General features: G+C 50.2%; 1 protein-coding gene and 1 long non-coding RNA gene across 20 annotated transcripts in view; one reads left to right on the top strand and one right to left on the bottom strand.

The window, feature by feature from the left end:
* Positions 1 to 23,656, top strand: part of MAP3K20 (mitogen-activated protein kinase kinase kinase 20) — a 175,140-nt gene that overhangs the window by 119,845 nt on the left and 31,639 nt on the right. For 8 of the 13 annotated variants that reach the window (XR_016231496.1, XR_016231495.1, XM_008258756.5 and 5 more), the window contains exons 11-14: positions 6,377 to 6,512; positions 18,658 to 18,702; positions 20,383 to 20,413; positions 20,511 to 20,650. Coding sequence is in view for 11 of the 13 variants with exons in the window: in XM_008258756.5 (XP_008256978.2) it covers positions 6,377 to 6,512; positions 18,658 to 18,702; positions 20,383 to 20,413; positions 20,511 to 20,650 (352 nt within the window). In the remaining 2 variants the exon portion in view is untranslated. Of the gene's footprint in view, positions 1 to 6,376; positions 6,513 to 10,081; positions 15,843 to 18,657; positions 18,703 to 20,382; positions 20,414 to 20,510; positions 20,651 to 23,310; positions 23,459 to 23,656 lie in introns of those variants that run through there. The other 5 variants (XM_089329063.1, XM_070070686.2, XM_008258757.5 and 2 more) reach the window with 3 other exon arrangements.
* Positions 14,367 to 23,350, bottom strand: LOC138848979 (uncharacterized). 7 transcript variants are annotated; one of them, XR_016231501.1, is made up of 6 exons: positions 23,209 to 23,350; positions 22,761 to 22,903; positions 20,340 to 20,517; positions 19,237 to 19,333; positions 18,618 to 18,806; positions 14,367 to 18,160 (listed from the first exon to the last, which is right to left on the bottom strand). It is a non-coding gene; the product is annotated as an uncharacterized LOC138848979 (long non-coding RNA). The 7 variants fall into 7 exon arrangements; XR_016231500.1 differs by having other exon boundaries at positions 18,618 to 18,775; XR_016231502.1 differs by having other exon boundaries at positions 18,618 to 18,730.

Genomic DNA, 23,656 nt, shown 5'->3' with positions numbered 1-23,656 from the left:
CACCACCCCTGAGGCTCCGGTAGCTGAGATAACACAACAGGCCAAGTCCTGCCTTCCGCACTCCGAGAGCGTGTCTCCTCCTCAGCCCCGCCCTTGCCCTCTGTGGGTAGTTGTTGAACTATGTCCCCCTGTTGCTTGCACTCACCACTGTCCCTGCAGCTCCTAGAACATGCTGGAAACACAGCTGTTGCTTGGTCAATACGTACGAGGACAGAGGAAGAGAATGCCTTGTTGGTAATGATATGAAAGGATGGTGTTATACAGCAGCACATAACCCTGTAGGGCCATTTGTCTGCCATGACAAGCACCCAGGTTGTATTTGTTTGTTCAGCATCCATTGTGCTTCTGCTGGTGCCGCCCAGGTGCCGGGCCGGAGCCATGAGCACAGGATGCTTGTCACAGCGTGTCCAGTTGCCAAACTGCTAAATGGAAACCCACACATAGCTACTGGACAGGCGTCGCAGCTGAGAAGCGCCGGACGCCTGAGAGCACAGGCCCACACCATCTGATCTGGGCCGAGGCTGCTGTGAAAGCCTTCCCCAAGGAAGTGCCATTCGATCTGTTATCCCAAGGGTCAGTGGGATATTAATACCCTTGCGACAGGGAGTCTTTAAAAGTATGGCAACAGAGCATCAGTCAGGAGGAAAGTCGCTTGCTCTCCACGTGAAAATCTTAAAGCCTACATATGGCCAAAAACAGTGCCCTCAGAAATCGGGTCCAAGACAGATGACAGCTGCTGTCACAGCTCTTCCCCACGTACGACCATTCCCATAGGTTTTGGTCTCAGGACTCTTTTACGTTCTTAGAATTACAGTGGACTCCAAAGAACCTTTGTTATCATGACCTGCATCTGCCAGTGTTTACCACATTCACGATGAGAATCGAGAAAAAACTTAAATATGTGTTGATTCATTGAAACTACACACAGTGACACAGCACGCTTTTGCATTCAGTCTGCGTCACTTGCGCACGCAGGGAACCTGTGGGAGACCGAACGCTTTTAGAGGATGAGAGCGGAACAGGCGACCCCTGTCTAGTGATATTCTGAAAACAGCGTAACTCCAAGAATCTTCTGGAAGGTCTCATGGGTCCCCAGAGCAACACTGAAAACCTCTGTCACAGACAAAGAGTTTTTTTATTTAAAATAACATTTTAGAGGTGTGGATTGTGGCTGAGTGGGGTTAGCTACTGCTTGAGACCCATCCCATATTGGAGAGCCTGGTTGGAGTCCTAGCCACTCCATGCTTCCAATTCAGCTTCCTGAAATACGCACCTGGGAGGCAGCAGATGATGGTTCAGGTACTTGGGTCCCTGCCACCCTGTGGGAGATGCAGTTGGAATTCCTGGCTCCTGGCTTGGGCCTGGCCAAACCCTGGTGTTATAGGGATTTGGGAAGTGAACCAATGGATAGAAGATCTCTCTGCCCTCTGCCTTTCAAATAAATAAATCTTTAAAAATGAAAAATAAAGTAGCCTTTTACTAAAACACTAAAGGACATGAAAATGCAGACCTAGCGATGCTCAAGTTGTTGGGTACCTGCCACCGTGCAGAACACCTTGCTGCCAGCTTTGACCATGGCCCAGCAGACATTTGGGGAGTGAGCCAGCAGGTGGAAGTTTTGGCTCTCTGCCTCTCAAATTTTTTTAAAAAAAAGATAGGCTTATTTTGGTGCAAAGAAATCCATGAATTTTTTTTTTTTTTTCATAATACATGCTAAACTTTCTGAGGACTCTGTAAGGAAGGATTTCAACATTTTTGTGCCAAAGCAAACATCTTTTAATTCTCTCACAAATTTATTCCTCATCTATTTTATAGGAATTCTGATTTCTTTTTAAAATTTCATTTTATTATAAAATTTTAATTTTATTAGAGAGAGACAGATTTTTCATCTGGTTTACTCCCCAAATGCTTGCAACTGTGAGGACTGGGCCAGGTTGAAGCCAGGATCCCAGAACTCAGTCTGGATCTCCCACTTGGGTGTCAGGGATCCGAGTACTAGAGCCATCATCTGCCTCCCAGAGTGCATATTAGCAAGAAGGTGGATCATCAGCACACCTGGGGCTCGAACCCAGGCAGTCCAGGATAAGATGTGGGCATCCCACATGGCACCTTAACCACTGTACCAAGTGCCTGCCCCTCTGATGTCTGTATGAGCCAGTGGACCACAGTTTGAGAAGAAGCAGATCTTTTTTTTTTTTTTTTTAAGATTTATTTATTTGTTTGAAAGAGTTACACACAGAGAGAAGGAGAGGCAGAGAGAGAGAGAGAGGGAGAGGGAGGTATTCCATCTGATGGTTCACTCCCCAGATGGCTGCAATGGCCGGAGCTGTGCCGATCCAAAGCCAGGAGCCAGGAACTTCCTCCAGGTCTCCCACGTGGGTGCAGGGGCCCAAGGACTTGGGCCATCTTCTACTGCTTTCCCAGGCCACAGCAGAGAGCTGGATCAGAAGAGGAGCAGCCAGGACTAGAACCGGTGCCCTTATGGGATGCTGGCACTTCAGGCCAGGGCGTTAACCCGCTACACTACAGCGCCAGCCCCAGAAGCAGATCTGTTTTAACTGAACTTGGATATTGGTTAAAAAACATGGATGATAATAATATTAATTGTAATAATGATTTTTTAAAAAGCCATGGTTTTCATTTATTGGGGTCTTACCAGACACTTGTACTTCTTTTGGATTTTCTTTTGCTAATCCACATAGCAACCCTAACTTACATCAGGCAGGTTGAGTATCTTGCCCAAGATCGTCCCACAGTATTGAGATGGTACCCAAGTGGCGTATGTAAAATTGATGCCAGTGCCAGGCCTGCTGTGGCACACATGCCATGTGTGCTGCGGGGGGACACGTGGTCATTGTCATGCCCTCGCAGAAGCAGGAGGTGTTCGATTGACTAGATACTCTCAGAGCTAAGAGAAACTTCCCGGGGCGTGGCTGCTTCAGGCTATCATTACGGTCAAAACACTGTCTTACTCACGGTGCCGAGTACCAAAAAGAATTCTGTGTTTCTATCAGATCATCTGGCTATTTCCACAGGTGGCACATTCAGACCACCTGCCTTCTCTCCCTGACTGTTGTCTCATGTCTGGAACCATGTAACGAGAGTCCAAGTCAGAGACCCTGTGCAGTCAACTCCAGTCATGCTGTGAAGTTTCTGGGGAATGCTGGTTGCCTGGTAGAGCTTCTGTACATAGCCCAGATGGAGCATCTGGTGGGGTTTTATTGTTGATGTTTTTATTTATTTATTTATTTGCGAGGCAGGGAGACACACAGAGAGCCCCCACCTGCTAGTTCATTTCTCAGATGGCCACAGCAGCCAAGACTGGGCCTTGCAGGAGCTAGGAATCAAGTCCAGGTCTCCCACAGGGGTGGCAGGGACCCAGTTACCTGAACCATAACTGCTCCTACCAGGTGTGCAGTATCAGGAAGCTCCAGTCAGGAGCCAGAGCCGGGAACTGAACCTGGGTGCTCGAATATGAAACCCGTGCAGCTTAACCCCTAGGTTAAATGTCTGCTCCCAGAACGTCTGTGTTAAGAAAGTTAAGTAATTCTTCTGAAAGTTACCTTCAAAACTAGATGATTGAAAACTGTGTAAGCAGCAGGTACTTGGCACAGTGATTGAGGTGCAGCTTGGGACTCCTGCATTCCACATCTGGAGCGCCTGGCTTCCAGTCCTAGCTCTGCTTCCACTTCCAGCTTCCTGCTAATGCAACACCCTGGGACACAGCAGGTAATGGCTCAAGTATTTGGTCCTTCGTACTAACCCAGGGGACCTGGCTTGAGTTCCTGGCTCCTGGCTTCAGCCTGGCCCTGCCCTAGGTGTTGTAGGCCCTTATGGGGAGTGAACCAGCAGATGGAAGACCTCTCTCTCTCCCTCTCTGTCTCTGTCTCTCTCTCTCTCTCTCCAACCCTCTCCCTATGTGTGGATCTGCCTTTCAAATAAATAAGTTTATAAAATTACACTTTATGTTCTTTTCTGGGAAATGAAGGGAAAGAAATCTCATGCCAGACATTTTCTGGCGCATCAGATTTTCAGCTTGTTTCTCTTCCTGTTGACTTAGTAGCAGTAACAGCAATGAGTATGAAGAACAGAAAGTGTCATTTATTTATTTACTGAAAGTCAGAGTTACAGAGACAGAGGGAGAGAGGGAGAGAGGGGAAGGGAGAGAAGGGAGAGAGGAGGAGGGAGAGGGAGAAGGGGGGGAGATCTTCCACTCACTGGTTCACTCCCCAGGTGGCTGCAATGGCCAGGGCTGGGCCAGACCAAAGCCAGGAGCCAAGAGCTTCACTGGGGTCTCCCACATGGGCGACAGGGGCCAAAGCATTTGGAAATCTGCTGCTTTTCCCAGGGCATGAGCAGGGATCTGGATCAGAAGTAGGGCAGCCGGGACTCAAACCGGCACCTATATGCTATGCAGGCGTTGCAGGCGTTGCAGGGCTTTACCAGCCCTGACAGCGTGTCTTTCTGTTGGCCGTATTTTCAGTTTTCGTTAACCCTGTGACTGTGGCCCTGCGGTCTGCAGAGTGAGCCCTGTGTGTTGTGACGGAGCATTCAGAGCTGTGCATCCTGGTTAAACACCTTGTTGGTTGTGTTTTTCCTCAGTGATCAAAGTGCTCTTACCACGACATGCTCTGTAGAAAACAAAAAGCAGGACTCGAAGCAATGGATATTAACACAAATCGTGTACCATATGACACTCACTGTACATATGCTCCTGTCATGTAATCTATAAACTGTATCGCTGTATTTATCAACTGACCTTTGTTTCAAAGTAAGTTTCTAATGAAAGAAGATAATTACAGTTCAGTGCCTGTTTTTAGTGTATGGAAAATTGATACTAGTTGAAACTTATGTTGGTTGGTTGAAGAGAAAATTCTAGTGTGCATCCACTAAGACATTTAAGTATATTTTTAGAACAGGGAAGTTATGTAAATTCACCAACTAAAATATTCCATGCAAAACAATGCACCAAAAGAAGCAGGGGCACGGCTGTTTACGCATTGTCCCCAGCTCTGATTTCTCTCTCAGGGCAGGTGGCCTCCCGCAGTGCACACCCTTTGAGGCCCTGGGGTGTGGGGGCACAGCGTGGGGAAGCGCAGGCTGAAGAGGCATGGTCTCGCTGTGAGCGTGGGTGCCTGGGCCACTGGCTTCCCTGTCCATTAACTGCTGATCTGTTTTCCAGAAGGGCTTAAAGTCCCGTGGGGCCCACACAAGTGAAACAGAACGTGTTGGCCATTTACCCGGATCAGACAGAACATCAGTGAGCTTAGTGCCGCAGGCAGGGTGTCAGCACTGGCTTGGCAGAAGCACCCCCTCGGTGACAGCGCAGGCTGCTGCCACTTCCCCACAGACCACGCCCGACCGGCCCCCAAGTCACCCTCTGAAGATGCTCATGCGTTATTGCAAAAGTACCCTAATGTTGCTTTTTTTAAAAAGATTTATTTATTTATTTGAAAATCAGAGTTACACAGAGAGAGAGAAGGAGAGGCAGAGAGAGAGAGACAACTCCCCAACCAGCCACAATGGCTAGAGCTGCACCGATCTAAAGCCAGGAGCCTCTTCCTGATCTGCCATGTGGGTGCAGGCACCCAAGGACTTGGGCCGTCTTCCACTGTTTTCCCAGGCCATAGCAGAGAGCTGGATCGGAAGTGGAGCAGCCAGTACTCGAACTGGCGCCCATATGGGATGCCAGCACTTTTCAAAGCCCAGTAGAGACTTCACCTCCTTCATGAAGTTTTACTCAGTAATTGAACAGCAGCCCTGCCAAATCGGGAGTGCCAAGGAAGGGCCCTCGAAATTAGTGTTTTGTTGGGTTTTTGGTTTGGAGTTTTCTAAAACAAGCTGCTCAGGTAATTCTTAGAGTCAGGCAAGTTAAGGGAGCCCACACATCATGGAACCATCACTCCCTTTGGCCAAGGAAACTGAGTCAGGTTAAGAAATAGATTGCCAGTGCGTCTCAGCCTCTTACTAATGATGTGCTATTGATCACCAAGTCTGGCTGTCAACTTCCTATCATACGAGATTAATTCCTGTTTCTTGGAATTGTCGTGGGGCAGAGATGAGATGGCACACAGCAGCTTTGTAGATGTAAAGAACCAGCTGAATGTAGACATCTGTTAAATGGCTAAACCAGGACCCCGGTTCCATGGCTTGTGCCACGCCCCGGTGGCTCATCCATGCTTTGTTGCCGCCTTTGGAGCTTAATTTTCCCAACGACCTGTTGATTTGTAAGGATAGGATAGAGTCCTTGTGCGGTGGTGTCCTGCTGACCGGGAAACACAATTAGTCTTTGGCTTTGATGTGTGTTCCAAGGAACCATAAGGTGTTCCCTGTGTCTTTGTTAAAGTTGAGACCTCATCCTGTTGTCCCTGTGCAGGTGCGAAATTGAGGCCACCCTGGAGAGGCTAAAGAAACTCGAGCGCGACCTCAGCTTTAAGGAGCAGGAACTTAAAGAACGAGAGAGACGTTTGAAGATGTGGGAGCAGAAGCTGACGGAGCAGTCCAACACCCCGGTGAGTGGCCTCCCCTTCTCCCCTTTCGCTTCTAGCCCGTGTGCCCGAGTGCCCGCGTTCACACATGAACCAGCTGCCGGCAAGAGAGGGAAGAGCCTCAGCCCTTGTCTGGCTCGTCTTTAAGAGTGGGTCTCCTTTCAGTCTAGTAGAATCACAAAAATTAAGTTTGGCCAATCCCTAGCGTGTGCCTCCTGGGGGGCCTGCAGCCATCAGTGGACTGCACAGCAGGGCAGCCAATCCCTAGCGTGTGCCTCCTGGGGGGCCTGCAGCCATCAGTGGACTGCACAGCAGGGCAGCCGATCCCTAGCGTGTGCCCTCCTGGGGGGCCGGCAGCCATCAGTGGACTGCACAGCAGGGCAGCTGATCCCTAGTGTGTGCCCTCCTGGGGGGCCGGCAGCCATCAGTGGACAGCACAGCAGGGCAGCCGATCCCTAGCGTGTGCCCTCTTGGGGGACCTGCAGCCATCAGTGGACGGCACAGCAGGGCAGCTGATCCCTAGCGTGTGCCCTCCTGGGGGGCTGGCAGCCATCAGTGGATGGCATAGCAGGGCGGCCCCCCTGCACTTGCACATGCTTGCCTTTTTAACAAGGAGCTGTCCCAATGTGACCCCTCAGTGACAGCTCCAGGGCTCTGACCCACGTGGCTGGCGAGGCCTCTATAAGGACCAGCTCCACTGTGCCTCGCCCTGGGAAGAGGCTTGTTTATCCCCCTAAGCCTGGTATTTGGAGCAAAGTAAAAATTCTTTTTTTAACGATTCCATTATGTACCCCTTTGTAGCCCACCTGCTGATGTATTACAGTCTAACCAAATATCAACGATCTAAAAATAAAGTCCAACAATCCTCTGGACTCTATTTCCAGGAATTAAGTATAAATCTAACATTTATTTTCCTAGGCCTTTTAGTGGGCGTTATTTGCCCGCTTAACAAGTAATGTTAAAATAAAAGTAAGCTTCTTATACATTTTCAATTCATTTTTTGATGGCAATTATACCAAAAACCACTTAAATGTGCTTTATTTTGTGATCTTCAAAAAGTTTCCTATCTTAAAATCCTTAATGGCCGTTAAGTTGCAAATGCCCGAGTGTTAGGTGTCTTCCCACGTCTAAAGCATCAAGTGGGCAGTCTCCTTTCCTGGTGTGGAGAAGCAGTTGGACGTCCACAGAAGGGGAAATACAATGAAGTTAAATATTCATGGCCTAATTTAACTTTTGAAAAATGACTTTGGTTATCCAGGGAATCCCAAAACAACAATTGAGTTGCTGTGCATTAGACCGTCATGGGACATCTAAGAAGCATCCCATTCCATAAGTTCCCTGCATTTAGCCTCGTTGGCCGAGGGCCATTTCCTGTTCTGAGTGCACTGCTTGGGGCAGGAGAGTGGGAAGGCACGGCCCCGGGCACCCACGCAGGAGCACCGCTCTCGCGGGCTGCGGAGGGCCAGGCGCCCTCTGACGTCCGAGAGGCTCTCTTGTTCCGTCTGGGAGACGCACTGCCGTCTGAAGCTCTGCGGCACTGCATGGCTTGACTCTTCCTCGGGGTCCTGTTGTAAGGAAAGCCCTGAAATGCCCGGGAGCGGCCGCTTGGGAACCCCTGGCTTACTGGCTTCAGTTTGGCTGAGAAATGGTGGGCCGCCCCGCTCCCCGCGGCACAGTGCTGCGGTAGATAACACGCTGCGTGCTCACTCGCTCACTCCTGTCCAGGAGCCGCCCGAGGCTGCCGTCCGTCCGACAGTGGGCAGCGCCAGGCGCCGTCTCCTCTCCGCCAGGGCTCCCGCCTTCCCCCCACCCCGCTTAGGCGGCTAAGGCTGCCTCCTTCCCAGGGCATGCTTTGAATGTCTCCTCCGCTTAGAGCTGGCGTTTCTGAAGGCAGGCAGGATGTGCTCAGGTATTTTCTAGGGAGGCGTTTTCTTTTATCCTCACATCAGCTTCTAGGTGGCTCTAAATGAGGCTTCTGAGAGAGAGAGAAAATAAACCTTTCAAAAAGGAAGTGGCTGGAGATTTAGGTTTTCCGTAGGCAGCCTCACCTTAATTAGAAAAGCGTAACGTCTGTGTAGCTTCACAGAAAATCGTATCAAGCGCATTTCAGGAGCACTGTTTTCTTTCCTAAAACTGAAACGAGTAGTTAAAAGAAGTTTGGGAAGGTGAATTCTCAATGCAGAAAGGTGGATCGTGTTTATTTTTAATTATGGCTGTAGCTTGCTGTAAAAATTTTTCTTTTAAGAATAAAATCTTACTTGAAAGACATTTGTTGAGATCGTCAGAATCCAACAGAATGCAAGGAAAGACTCTTGAAGTAATAAAATAAGCAACAAAGAATTCTAGAGAGAATCTTAACAATTGAGAACAAATTGGAGATCTGGAAAGTTTAATCGCAAAGGAAATAATATGCTGCTTCCCGTGGTTAAGGATCTAAAGCAGTATTTGTCTTCCGTGTGCCCGGTGCTTTTGAGCTGACTCACACGAAGTTATTACTGAACTGACGACTCCAGAGGTCTTTTTCTAATAGAAGGAGCCATTTATTTTTCTTAAACTCAGCTGCAACTTGGATTTAAAAATTAGGAAATGGGTGCTGTCAGGCGCCTTCCCACCAGGAGGGGATGACATCCACGGTGACGCCAGCTGAACAAGGTTCATCTGAAATTCGCCCGATTTAAAATGCAAGGAAGTAGCAGCAATGCTTCCCTGCCCCGTTTCCATGCCAGGGTTATCCCTGAAATGAGTTTCCCCAGACATTTACGGGAACGGGTTTGCCACTCAAAATAGTGACGTAAGGTAGAAAATGTCTGTTACCACGGCGAGAAGGAGAATTCTGAGATACGCTGTTAAAAGAAGGACACCTGAATGTTAGAGAACAGTGAAAACGAACAGCATCAAGTGATAACTCACTCCCTTTCCCTCAGTTTCCGTGTTTGTGTTTAACTTAAATTTTGGAGACAGAATCTACAATTTGTTCACAAATCAGTTATTTAGTGGTGTGAATAAGCAGTGTAACGTCACATCTGCCAGAGACAGTGAGCGGACACCAGTACATTCTAGGCTCACCTGCAGTGTGGCGTCGGGTACTAACCTCGCCAGCGCGCCACTGGCAGCCGCGGCCCCGAGGGCATCGCCATTGCTCACCTGGTGTTGTGCTTCCTCTAAGCTTCTCCTTCTCTACAAGGGTTTTTAATTTTTGTGATTTAATCTCTACTTAATTTCTTTTAAGTATATATACATACATATAAATAGTGGTTAGCTAAATGATTCTAAGGTGAAATGGGGGGAAATTAAGAGAAATCCTAAAAAGCTGTTTTGTTTTAAGCAAAATGAAGGCTTAAAACGTGCAGTTTCTTTTCCGTTTGAAATTTGGCTTACCGTGGTGCTCTGCAAACTTTGGTCGTGATTGACCCTGTCGTCGATAAATGCTGGCAAATAGCCGGGAGCCGGGCCACCGAGTGATTCCCGCATAGTCCCCTGCACTAATCACTCACCCCCTGTGCACAGCCAACTAATTTTGTGGTATCTGCTCCCCTGATTTGAATTGGTCCTAATTTCTCTTTTTCCTTCTGTCCTTTCTTCCCTTTTGATAGCTTCTCTTGCCTCTTGCTGCTGCAAGAATGTCTGAGGAGTCTTACTTTGAGTCTAAAACAGAGGAGTCAAACAGTGCAGAGATGTCCTGTCAGATCACGGCCGCGAGTAACGGGGAGGGCCACGGCGTGAGCCCCAGCCTGCAGGCCATGATGCTCATGGGCTTTGGGGATATCTTCTCCATGAACAGAGCAGGAGCCGTGCTGCACTCGGGGATGCAGATAAACATGCAGGCCAAGCAGAACTCCTCCAAAACCACATCCAAGAGGAGGGGGAAGAAGGTCCACATGGCCCTGGGGTTCAGTGATTTTGACCTGTCAGAAGGTGACGATGACGGTGATGACGGTGAGGAGGATGGCCTGGACAACAATAGCGAATGAAAGCAGAAAGCCAAGTGAGAAAATCGAGACTGTCCAGAGACACGAGCGAAAGAGCAAGAAACTCGCTATCTCAGTCTGTGCAGACCCCAGTGGAGGAGGCAGAAAACCCAGCACGCATGTCTAGGCCAACACACTTAAATGACAGTCGTTTCTTTATCAGTTTCACTTTTGATTTCTTGGCTTACAGAAAAAAACGGGGCCGGGGGTGGGGTGGGGGGAATTAAACCAGAGCGGTATTTATGAATCAGCAAGTCGGTGCCTGATTATAGAAACCTGTGGTCCTCTACACTGCTGTTTTTAAACTGGTGACACTCTGCCTTTGTCCTTTCCAAGGAGAATGTCAGTGTTTGTCATTGACTTGGTTTCCTCCATCCGGTTGGTTGGGAAAGCTAACATTTGGGGCAAGCGCTCTTCACCTCTCACTGTCCCTGACACCGGATCCTTCCCTAGCGTGTCTGTCTTTTCTTACGGCAACGCTCCCTAAGGCGTCAGCAATGGCTGCATGGCTTTCAGATCCAGCCACTAGGAAACAGAGCTGAGAGAAGGGCAGAGCAAAATGTCATCCCAGGAACAGCTAAACGGCAAGAGTTTCCTGTAGCCCCCAGCACAGCCTCACGTGTTCTCAGTAGCCCACGTGCAGAAGTGCTCTGATTTGAAACCAACCAGCAGATGCCGCAGGCTTTGCCAGCTGTCCCAGCCGTGGCATCGGGGACTCGGCCTGTCCATGACAGGGACAGGGACCCCTGCAGGCCTGTGAGTGCTGCGTCCACGCCTGCCCTGCTGTCTCAGCCGGGGCTGGGTGTGGCTGGTTGTCTTTTCCACAGGCACGTAACCATCCTGGATTCTAAATGTACATGCAGATATTTAAATAGGAAAATAAGCGTTATAAAAGGAAGAGCGAAGGCAAGGTGTCCTTCCTTGGGCAGAACTGCTGGCTGAAGGGTTCTCTCCTTGCCAAGGCCAGCCTGCCCAGAGCCCTCTCAGAGCGGGGAGGCCCTGAGAGAAGCCAGTCCCAGGGCCGCTCTGTAAACCTCGCTGCCCCTTGGTGCACAGGTCGTTAGCACACGGTCCTCGTCAGCGCCTGCTTAAGCGATCAAACACTGTTTAAATCAAATCACAGGGGCCGTTGCTGTGGCTCACTTGGTTAATCCTATGCCCTGCAGCACCAGCATCCCATATGGTCACCGGGTTCTAGTCCCAGTTACTCCTCTTCCAGTCCAGCTCTCTGCTGTGGCCCAGGAAGGCAGTGGAGGATGGCCTAGGTGCTTGGGCCCTGTACCCGCATGGGAGACCAGGAGGAAGCACCTGGCTCCTGGCTTTGGATCGGCATAGCTCTGGCCATAGCAGCCATTTGGGGGGTGAACCAGAGGAAAAAGGAAGACCTTTCTGTCTCTCTCTCTGACTGTCTAACTCTGTCAAATAAATAAATAAATAAAAATTAAATCACAAACACCTGTAAGTTAACAAAGACAAAAGAACAAAGACTTTTCCAATCTAAATTCATTCATGTGTTAAACTAAAATGCTTCTGGTGGTTCTTTGTTTTTTCATAAAGATTGATTTTATGTATTTGAAAAGTGGTGTTAGAGAGAGAGAGATCTTCCATCTGCTGGTTCACTCCCCAAATAGCCACAATGGCTAGGGCTGGGGCAGTCTGAAGCCAGGAGCCAGGAGCTTCTTCCTGATCTCCCACATGGGTGCAGGGGCCCAAGCACTTAGGCCACCTTCCTCTGCTTTCCCAGACACATTATCAGGGAGCTGGATTGGAAGTGGAGCAGCCAGGACTTGAACCAGTACCCGTATGTTGGTGGTTCTTTCTATGGAAGTTTTAAGACAGGATACCATCACAGATGTTACCTGACGCTGTCTCTAAGTATATTTGATCTTAAAAATGTGCAGAGTTGCTGACTCTCACCCAATTGAGAACTGAGAATTACAGCTGAGTGACCAGCGTGCTGCGCGAGCTTATCTGGAGAGAGGTAAACGGGTAGCATGCCTTGGCTGTGAGCTGTAGAGCAGTCTTCACAGCCTTGTGACGCAGACAGGACCCAGAGTCTGATCATGGCTCCAAGCCCTGGGTCCGGGTGTTTCACAGCCCTGGGCTAATTGTCGAGTCCACGTTATGCTCATCTTGAACATGTGACAAATGAAAACCTACTTCTAAAGACTGTTGCGAGTATTATAGGCAGGGGCATGTATGAGGCACTTCATACAGTACCAGGCCCATGGTAAGTGACCAGTAGACACTAACTTAACGTCATTAACTGTGCCAGTGAAAAGACTGAAAAATAAGCAGTTTCAGTAATCTCAATATCAGTTTCAAGTGATACTTGTTTAATAGCATGAAATGAAATTTTAAATGGCTAGCTTTCAGGACAGATAAAGAGAACATTCTTAGAACGTGAGCTGTACAAACACATTTGTTCTGTTGCTCTTGCAAAGCCAAGAGCCCTGGCCAGACTCACCTGGTCGGAGGCGTCTGCAGGCCAGTGCAGGTGTACTTTTCTGCTGGAAGCTGGGCTCCGCACACACCCGCTCTGCCATGCTTTCCCTGTCTCTGCACAGCAGATGCAGGCCCACGCCCCGCAGGCAGGCAGCCTGGCCCTGCCCAGACACGGAGGAACGCTCCCTGACTCTAGCAGAAAATCTTGGAGTGGAGCAGAGGCAGGACTTGCCACTGTTGGCTGCCCAGCCTGCCCTGGGGCAGGAGGGCCCAGCAACCGGAAGGAGACAGCCAAAGGCCTGGGGTGTACACGCCTCTTGCACTTCTTCCTGGCAGAGGTAAAGTCATTTGTTCAGTGGATACGGACTGAGCCCCTTCTCTGTGCCAGGTACTGCTCTAGGGACTGGCGCGATGAAAGTCTTGGTGCTCATGGACCTCATGTGCTAGTGCATGGTGAGCCGCAGTCAACAAATGCATCATTCAACATGCTAGGGAGAGATAAAAATGGGGAAAAGAAACAACACAGCACGGGGGTCAGGCCCGTGTGATCAGGAAAAGCCTCACGGACGGGGAAGCAGAGAGCTGCGATGGTGAGTGGTGTCCACGAGCTACGGGATCTGTGCACTTGATGTGAAAACGTAAACCTTGCCACTCGTGTCAGAGTAGTCAGCGACACATTCGCAACATAGAAGCCCGATGAAACTGGGCAAGGCATTTTTTTTAACTCTACATGGAAATCCATCTGCTCAAAAACAGTTTTGGTGCATTAGTAAAACATCCAAATAGGCCAACAGGACCAAAAGAGAAAAGCAACAGGACTCTGCCTACAGCCAGATTGACCGGTAGTTAGGCAGGGTTTCCCTCGCCTTGTAACTGCTGCTGTCTTCTGGAGGGGCCGTAGCTCAGGACTCAACCTTGCAGCAGCTGTGAGCTCAGATACAGCAGAATGGGCCTCAGGGAGGAGCTTAGAACCGAGCTGTGGATCCTGACTATGTAACATAGGCTATTCTACCTTGTAGTGGTCTGAAAATGTTAAAAAGGCCCTGACATCTGAGTCATCCAAACAAAACTTTATACTGCTCTCTGTGTATAAAGATTACTTAGAAGACTTTAGACTGTTTTCCTAGTTTTTAAAAAAACAATTGGCCGTATGCAGAATTCTAAAAATGATGCTGTTTGTACAGCTTCCGATTCACTTCTTATCTGTTTGAAATGGCAAACTTCCATTGTTGGGTTTAGTTCCCATTCCCCGACTTACACAAAACTGTACCTGTAGTAAGAGAAGAGTTAAAGAGAAATGGCAGAAATTGAGAGATTGCAGAATAAGAATTGAAACCTTAAATTGTGGTCATGCCTGGGGGCGTCGTACACCTGCCATCCCTCTTCACTTGCAAGGTTGCCCCTGTGCAGGGTTTGATAAAAACCAGTTCTCAGCCGGGTAGTTCTGTTACCAGGGTTTGGGAGGGCTGGGGCACATTTTTTGGTTGTCACCAAGACTGGGGCAGCATTTAGTGCCAAAAATTGACAACTTCCTGCGTGCCATGGACAGTCCCAACCCAGTCCACCACACCCGCAGCACCGTCCCTTCTCCGTGGGGAAAGAGTTCCACAACATGGCTCAAGTCAGAAGCTGGGTTTTCTTTAGAACTGCCACAATACCCATTGTGAATTTTGTGCCGCTGTGGCTTTGTCTTATATCACCACTTACAGAAGTGGTTTCTTTCCCCCTGAAAAACGCTGGAGGAAGTGTCATGAAACAGGGGAGACTCCTGCTAACTTCACAACAAATACAAAATAAGAAAACTCACTGAGGTCACTACAGTTCTGCAAAGTAGCCAGAGGACCTTCAAAGGCTCCTCTTTCCCAACAGTCATGTTTTTAAAGCAGAATCACAGTTTACCAGTGGAGAGAGCTTGTTCCTGAGGGCTGTTGGTGGCAGTTTGCAGCTGAGGTATTCACACTTGATGAGAGCTTCGGAGGTGAGGAAGGGGGTGGGGGAGATCCAGGAAGACCCCTCATCACCGGCCTCTGCCCATCCCTTTGTGTCTCAGACTTGTCACTGGAGTGGTAAGCGCTTTGTCAAAGAGAACTTGGGAACTTGGGTTCTGAGTTAAATATTCGTGCTCTCTTTGGATTTTTGTTCGACTAGGCTTTCCAAACTAGCAGTCTCACCATACCAAATACATGACAGAGCGTACTTTCTATAATCAGGCACCTTTTGCTGCTTGGGAGTAAGACTGTTTTCCTTTTCGACTTTAAGCACCGCCAGGGAGAGGCATCTGCTGTATTTTTTTGATTGTAGCATAGTCGGCTAGCTGTCTGCAGCATCTCTGCGACGGGAAGTGAGTCCCGGGCTCTCTGGGCCTCCAGCCCGGCTGCCGCACACTCCCAGCCTCCTTTGCACTCTGTTGCCCAAGAGGAGCTTTCTGGCGTGTGGTTATTTACTCCAAAACCAGAGTTTCAAGCGCCTACATGAGTTATTTTATATTGTGTGCAGAATAGTTTTATCTTTTATTGTCAGATAGGGTACACTGCACAAACCGCTTTTGCACTCTTAAAAATTTTGTATTAAATAATAGGAAATATTTATATCTTTTGAGTGTGAGCTTTGACTAGATGGCATTATCACTTTATTTTGTGTGTGTGCGCGTGCGTGTGTTTTAACAAAAGCTTGTTCTCAGTTACTCGATTGCAATGTTATTCTGAGCAAGTCCTAGGCCACATATCCTGTATCGTGTTTGTATGGAAGATTTAAGCTTTACTCTTAGGCGCTAAGACCGTTGAGTTACTGACTTCATGGCTGGAAGTTGCTAATTCCAGCACCAAGGCCACAATGTATTCAGAGATCCAAGTCGGTGTCATACATTTCGTTTTGATGTGAACTTCGCTTTGCTCTCCTTTGTTCTAAGACTCCATTTTGCAATAAACGTTTTGACAGTAAATCCCTTTGTTATGTGTTGCTGTGTACATAAGACATCATTTAGGTCGGAATCGGCGTCATCCGGGCACACGCACAAGTGTTCACTTTTCCCCCCTGAAGTCAGTTGGAGTGTAAATAATGAATTTGTAAAGTGGTGGGGCAGTCATGAGGGATTTTTTTTTTAATCCCCAAAGAAAGAAAGAAAGGCTTAGAACTGATCCCAGGGCCTAGCACTGATATGTTAACAAGGTGCAGAAAACAAAGGCAACTGCTAGCCTCTGTGTGGCTGGAGACCATTAACTCCCGTCCCTGGTTTGCCAAATGCAAACCGCCTGGAAGCCGCGCCAAGCTCCAGCCTTCCGCTCACTGATCTCTGCGAGCCTGTGCAAAGGACCCTGCTGGAGTGAGTGCCAGGCTGACTCCAGGCCGGCTGGCCTCCTGCTGATGAGCCATCCTCAGATGAGGGAGAGAACTGCTCTCCTGTGCACATTCAAGCCAGAGATGTTGCTTCATTTGCAACCTCTGTTCTCATCAAAAATACTTAATTCCCAATTTGGTTTAGCACAACATTTGGGAATTATATAAAAGTCAAAATGCTGCACATCCCCCTTGCTTCCTGTAAAAGGCGGCCTTGATGCTGGGAAATGTTTGTGTAACTCAGCCTCTTGTTTCTTGAACTAATCAACAAGTCCCTTCTTACTCGCTTCTGCTGTTGGGAAGAAGGGAGTGACATGATCCTGCAGCTGCATCCAGCTGCCCGGGGAAGAAATAAAGCTTGTCATGCACTTCATTTGATCCAGTTCAGCTCTAGATTCTGTTCCTCAAGTCTCTCTTCTTTCCACTTAAATGAAGCAGGTGAGCGCTCTTGGCAACACCTACATGCCTCAGGGGAGCCAGGGGGCTGTGCCGTTTGGGGAATCCAAGTGCAGGGGGCAGCAGAGCATATGTGGCATCATGACAATTCCATGCACACTGCATGTCCTTGGAACTTGTCTGTGGTGCTTAGACTGTATGGTCCTGTTTATTGTAACCAGTGGGCTTTTTTTTTTTTTTAATTTATGTAGACAGCAGAGCAACAGAGAGAGGTAGAGATAGAGAGATCCTCCATCCACTGGTTCAATCCTCAAATGTCCTCAACAGCCAGGGCTGGGCCAGGCCAAAGCCAGAAGCCAGGAGCTCCATGCAGGTGTCCCCCATGGGTAGCAGGGCTCCAGGCGCTTGAGCCATCTTCCACCGCCATCTTCCCAGGTAAATTAGATGGGAGCTGCATCTGAAGCAGAGCAGCCAGGACGCAAACCAGCACTTTGGAAATGGGAAGTGACTTAACCCACTACACCAGCACATCGGCCCCCAGCCAGGGGGTCTTTTACGAAACGTTCTGCTTGACCACCCAGAGTCCACCTCCTGTCCCCTTCTCTCCAGAATGAACTCACTGCCTGTGTGGCCCAGTTAGGGGAATATGCCACCCCTACCCTGCCCTGCCCCAGCTCCTACCACTGCCAGTGTTTTGCCTGGTTGCATCTCCATCTGGAATCCTCTGTCTTCTTCTTGCCCCGCGGTGCCCTGCTCAAGCCCCTGTGCCTTTCATTCCTCTGTCTTCTGCTGGGAAACCCTTGGTGAAGACCCCAGTCTTCAGTCTACTCACAGGCACTGACCTCTGCCAGGGAGCTGAGGATTTTAGTAAGAGCACCCTTCAGTTTTATCCATTCTGCAAAGCTGGTCAACAAAAACTGACCAGCTCTTGTCTGCAGGGTACTGAATCAACTGAGAGGGTGGCCTTGGGCCCCCCCGTGTATGATCCGTACCCGCTCCACCCTCTAGTTAAGTTAAAAAGCTCCATGAAGACAGGCACTGTCTTTTTTTGCTAGCAGAGTTTGGAGCATGTACTTAGAAAATGAATACAGATTAGAGAGATTCACCCACCATCCTCTGGTTCTTAATACAAATCATAAAAGCAGCCAAATACAGATTCTTTTTCCATCTCACTCATAAGAAAATAGGATTTGTAAGAGGCTGAATGGCACTTTGCCGTGTTCTCTCATGAGCCATCCAAACATTTTGACAAGTTCAGCTAGTTAAAGGCTAATGACTCCATCAAATCAAATTCTAATTCAACCCGGAGGCCACACCAACTTTTTCAACTTAAGTAAGCATTTATTATTTAGATGACGGCCGAGGGGCTCTTTGTCTCTGAGAATGGTGTGGGCAGACGTGCCCTGTGAAAGGCTTCATCCACGCTGTGCACCTGACACGAGGGACTTCGTCTGTTTCAGTGAGCGCGAGTCTGCAGTCTGAGTGCCCTGGAACAGTGCCCGTTGCACGCATCCTTCCTCCATGGGCCTTGGAAAGATAATGCAAGTGAGACATTTAAACACTCACACTCACCCGTGAGAACGGTCGTGGTGGGGCATCTGGTTCCCGAGTGGCAGCTTGAGAGTTGTCAGTAATAACCAGACGACCCTCACCCTGAGAATTCCCAGGAAAGCTCTGCTCTCTGGTGGATGTCAACAATTTCCTGACCACCAAGGCCCTGCTGTGGGATGTAAAACCAAGGAATATGCCAGATTCTATGAAGTCCCTCCTGAAACAGCTCACGAAGTACCATGGACTGTTTCAGAGAGATCGGTGGCGTTCCCAGTTGCTAGGTTCAGAGATCCTTTAAGCACTCAGCATTTCCTCTTAAGTTCAGGAAAATTGTTTTCCTGTCCACCTGCCCCGCAGGAGGAATAAGGCCAGAGCAGCAGCTGGGAGCTAAGAGTGACACAAGAGGATAAACCCCCCAAAATGATAATGTTACCTTTTTTTTTTTTTTCATTTCATTCGTATTTCCCACGCAGCTGCTGCCTTCCTTTGAGATTGGCGCGTGGACCGAAGACGACGTGGTAAGCTTGTATTGATGCCTCATGTGAGCTGGGCAGGTGTTTCTTCTATTAGTCCACGTACTTTAAAATGCAGCTAGAGGGGTTTGCTCCTTAGGAAGGTCTAACTGAAGTTGACAGATTCCGATTTTTGAAGTTTTGAATGCAATAATGATTGAAAACAAAGCCTCAAGAGGAAAGCAAGTAGCTCTTCCAGGCTTATAAGAGGGTCTCGCCCATTCGCTCTGGAAGTATTCCAGAGTACAATAAACACCACTGGCAAAGTAAACAGTGACCCAGGGTGCCCAGTAAACATACTTGAAAAAGTACTGAACTTAATGGTCCTAACGTGCCAAGTGTGGGCTTGAACCACGGTGGAGAACCGTGGGGATCTTGGCAGAGCTGTGCCAGGCATCCCTGAACTAGGCCTCCTTCTGCCTGGACCTGCCACCCTCCCTCTGCCAGTCTCTGCAGCCTGTTTAGTCCAAAGGAAGTCCCGCCCTCTGCCCGATGGGCAGCAAACCCAAGGAATGCTCCCCCTTCCCCGCTTTGCCGTACCTGTTTCCTTAGTGACCAGCCAGGTCTGAGAATTCCTGATCAGAGACCTCAGGGACTTAGGCCTGTCCAAGTCCATTTTACAATGCAAGGGTTGGCACTAAGCGAAGAAAAGGCAAACGATGCGGCGCCAGTCTTAGCGGATATGGGCCCCACCCCAGGGAACAGGCCAGGTACCACAGGTACTGACTCCCTTCCAGAAACTCCCAAAGGCCTGTCTGCACAGCCCATCCTGACTTGTAGGCCGGGGCATGTCCCTCTCTGCCCTCTGAGTTCTTGTGAAATGAAACACCCTCAGCGTCAGCGGACGTCTTTGGCTTCTGCAAAGGAGGAAACATGGTGCCAGTTGCCTCTGTGCCTTCCCGTTCACTGAGCCCGCGGCCGAGCTCCCCTGCCAGCCCTGCTTCACGTGGAGAGAGGATCTGGGCTCTCCTCTACCACGGGCCTGGATGTCATCTCTTTATCCCCAGCGGCCAAGTTGGCCCATCTCACTTGAGAAGACATTTTTACAAAAGCACTGGGTTCTAACGGTTATTTTTAGGCTTGGTTCTGAGGTTGGGTGGCTTCCAGGCCATTTAAATAAAATTCCAGTGGGGAGGACCTCCCCCTCCCCTACACCCCGAGAATCAGAGGGACCAAGTCAGGCTTCTTGTCTGTGTGCCTTCACCCTGGTAGTGGGAGAGACCACCGGTGCTCAGGTGAGATCCTGGGGGCAGGGATCCCTGAGCCCAGCCTCCTGCCACACCCAGTCCACTGCAGGGCCACATGGCTCCCTCATGCCACGGGCTCATTCTGTCCATGTCTCTGTGCTCTGCTGTGTGTCCCCTCTCGAAGGGGACGACTGGCACATCGGTGGAAACACCCCATCCCAAGAACCCTCAGGAAAGGGTTTTAAAATGCACTCCCCTCAAAAGCAGGAGGAAAGCCCCAGGCCCTTCATCCGTCCACCGGCCCCTAGGGAGGGAGGGCTCTAGTTTGAAAGCGTGAGACGCTAAATCTACAGAGAAAAACTGCTCCGTGTTAGCTTCGTGGGCTGAGCCGGGAATTAAGGCTATCGTGACCCATTGCGGGTTGTGTGTTGTACTGTGTTATGACTGGCCACTGACTGTGTGTGAATCTTCAAGAGCAAATCTGTCCTCTCTTCCACAGTATTTTTGGGTTCAGCAGCTCGTCACAAAAGGCAAGTGGCATGACTCCCCTTCTTAACGCACGGCGGCAGCTTTGCGCTGGCTGTGGCGGCGGCTGACTCTGTCTTGCCTCCCGCCTGCTCCCTCCAGGCGACTCCTGTGTAGAGATGAGTGTGTACGCCAGCTTGTTCAAGGAGAACAACATCACGGGGAAGCGGCTGCTCCTTCTGGAGGAAGAAGACTTGAAAGACATGGGCATTGTCTCCAAGGGGCATATCATCCATCTAAAGGTACCTTGGAGCGGGAGGCGCCATCGGCCCGTCTTGGTGGAGCACCTGCCATGTGGCCCATCAATGGTTCTGGGCTGTGCTGCTTGCTGTCCTCATGGGACCCTGACTCCCCCCCCCCCCCAAATGCAGCGCCAAGGTCACTCCCTGGCACAGCAGAACCCACCTGGATATACCCAGACGTCACCCCTGTGCAATCAGGAAGGCACAGGTTTGGTGGAGAAGACAGGTGTCACTGGGCAAGAGGCCACGAAGGAGGTGGGGTTGGGATGAGGAAGGGGTGGGTGTTAGCCAGGCAAAGGGAGGGGGTCCCCAGGGAGAGGCCTGAGTGTGGAAGGAGGCCTAGTGTGCAGACCTGAAAGAAAGGGGGTGCGGTGCTTGGAGAACAGCCTGGAATAGCAGGCAGCCACTCCCCGTAACACTGCAGGGCCCGGCGCCCCTTAGAGACCCCTCAGGTCCTGGAACTTGCACATGACCCATGACCCAGGTGAAACGGAAACCTGTGATGGGAAGGTGTGTGGAATCTGCAGTCATCATGGCTGTGCCTGGGGACAGGTGCCTCCCTCTGTGCGCTGTCATCACCCTCCTGCCCAGGAGAGCCCAGCTGGTCCACTGAAGCTTCAGGCTTACCATAGCTTCTGGTTGGGGCAGGGATGTGGTCATTGCTGCTTTTGGCAGTTTAGCAACCAGATCTGTTTTTGTTTGTTTTGGGGTTTCGCGTTTCGTTACTAAACCTAATAAGAATTGCTTGCATCTGTGTGGACATTGTTATTACTCAGTCTCTTTCAAGAGAGAGATTGGGTGGATAGAGGGGTGTGCACAAGTTAGAAAGGAGAGGGGGCTGGGGTTTGGCACAGCAATTAGGGCACCGCTTGGATGCCCACGTCCTATATGCAGGTGCCGGGCTTGGAGTCCCAGCTCTGCTTCCAATCCAGCTTCCCGCTAATGCACTGGGAGGCAGCAGTGGTGCTCAAGTACTCGAGTCCCTGTCACTCATGTTGGAGACCTCGACTGAGTTCCTGGCTCCCAGTGTGGGCCTGTCCTAGCCCTGGCTCTTGCTGGCAGCTGGGGAGTAAACCAATGGATGGAAGATGGCTCTTCTCTGTGTCTCTCTCTGTTCTTCAAATAATATGAAAATAAATTTTAAAATTAAACAGAGAAAAGAATAAAAAAGGAAAAGTAGAGAAAGCACTTCCTGCCCAAATCCACATCTCCCCAAAGGCCTCTCCCCTCTCCTCAGAGCTGCTCACGCTGGCGTTCCTAGAGAAATCCCCAATAAGGGCCAAAGAGAAGGTTTTCGCTGCGTTCAGCAGAGCTGAGATCCGTGCACGGATCCGTCCTTACAGCCCTTAGCACCCTCTGCATAACGGCCAGGCACTAACCCCAGACACCATCCCCCAGACAGAAAGCTGGGCCTTGCCATCTCTTCTGTCCTGTGCACGGGGCAGGATAACTTGTCTAAGATACATATCTCAAAGGCTGGCAAAGAACTTGAGCTCCACCTGGACGTGTGCAAATCTGCCCTGGAAAGCCATGTCAGAATCCCAAAAGAAAGTTTGTGAATCTTGAACAATTTGGCAGAGACCAAATAAGATGGGCCCCCCTTCTCCTGTGCTGTCTTTGAAAAAGAACCAGTTATGGTGAAAGGGGGTGGTGAGCTGTAACGACTCACCCAAAATCACTGAGTATCCCCTGACTTGGCCCAGGATGGTCCGGCTGGGGGAGGGGTCCCCCTAAATACTGGCTGTGTCATTAGGGCAAGCCGTGTCCAGCTGTATTGGTTACTACTCAGCAGATTCAATGAGCGCCTACTAATTGCAAGAGTGGGCCTGTGAAGATTCAAGGAGGGTCCCGGGGAGGAATTTACTTCCCAGGAAACAGCACACGGGCATGCAGCTTCCCGCAGGCAGCTGATTCATTCCCTTGGCTTGGGAGGGGCCCAGAGGGAGCTGGAAAGGGAGAACTTCGTGGAGTACGCAGCCTTGGGGTTACAGAGGAAGGGCAGAATTGGGAATGTAGGTAGGAATTAGAAAGGACGGAGAGAATCAGGAGCTAAGAGAGAAACAGGAGAGAATGTAGGGAAGAATAGGAACCGGCTGGGAGGTGAACTCACCTGCGGTAGCAGACAGGTGGGCCAGAGCGTGCAGGCTTAGGACTTCCGCCTGGCGGGGGAGCAGCTGGGGGGAGTGCTCAGAATTGCCTCTCACACCTCCCTTCTAGAAGTCTCCAGTGGAGTTGTCAGGAGAGGCTAGATTTCTGCAAACCCAGTTAGGGCGTACAAGGGAGAGAGTGAGGCCTGGCTCCTGAAGCAAAAGCGCACAAGTAAGAGAGCGCCACAGGCTGCCCACCACCTGCCACTCACACCGGGGTCCAAGAGAGCAGGCCCAGCCAGAGCTACAGGTGGCGGGACCAGGCTTGTGGGGGAGGAGGCCTAGCTCCCTGAAAGAATTCTGGAACTAGGTGGAGGGCGGCCGTACAGCACGGGGAGCAGGCCCCCTGGAAATGGTTCCTTGGGTGGTGTATGACTCTCTCCCACTGAAGAGATGCTAGAAGGAAGGCACCTCCCGGACGGTCAGGGCCGCGGCTGCACTGCGGTGCTGGGAGAGGGCATGCGGGAGGCCAGCAAGGGCCAAGAGCCCCCGCAGGGGAGAGAAGAGGAAGTTGGGGGGGAGTGCCTGTCCCGGAAGTGGGAGACTGCGAGCCAGTGGGAGCACAAGCAAGCAGCTCTTCCATCCCTGGTGCTCTCCCTAAATGGCCGCGGTGGCCGGAGCTGGACCGATTGGAAGCCAGAGCTTCTTCCAGGTCACCCACGTGGGTGGCGGGGGCCCAAGGATTTGGGTCATCTTCCCTTGGTTCTCCAGGCACATTGGCAGGGAATTGGATTGGAAGTGGAGAGATGTTGGGGAAGGGTAGCATCTGCCTGCTCGGGGTGAGGGTGGGGAGTAGTAGGTATGCAGGTGCTGGAAAGCCGGTTGTTAGAGGGTAGGTCAGCGCAGCGACCACCCTGCA

Source organism: Oryctolagus cuniculus, chromosome 3, assembly GCF_051225735.1.
Source record: "Oryctolagus cuniculus isolate XC-2025 breed Fujian yellow rabbit chromosome 3, ASM5122573v1, whole genome shotgun sequence".
NCBI lineage: Eukaryota > Metazoa > Chordata > Mammalia > Lagomorpha > Leporidae > Oryctolagus > Oryctolagus cuniculus.
The sequence above is the reverse complement of the archived record's forward strand: the minus strand, read 5'-3'. Positions and strand labels throughout refer to the sequence as shown.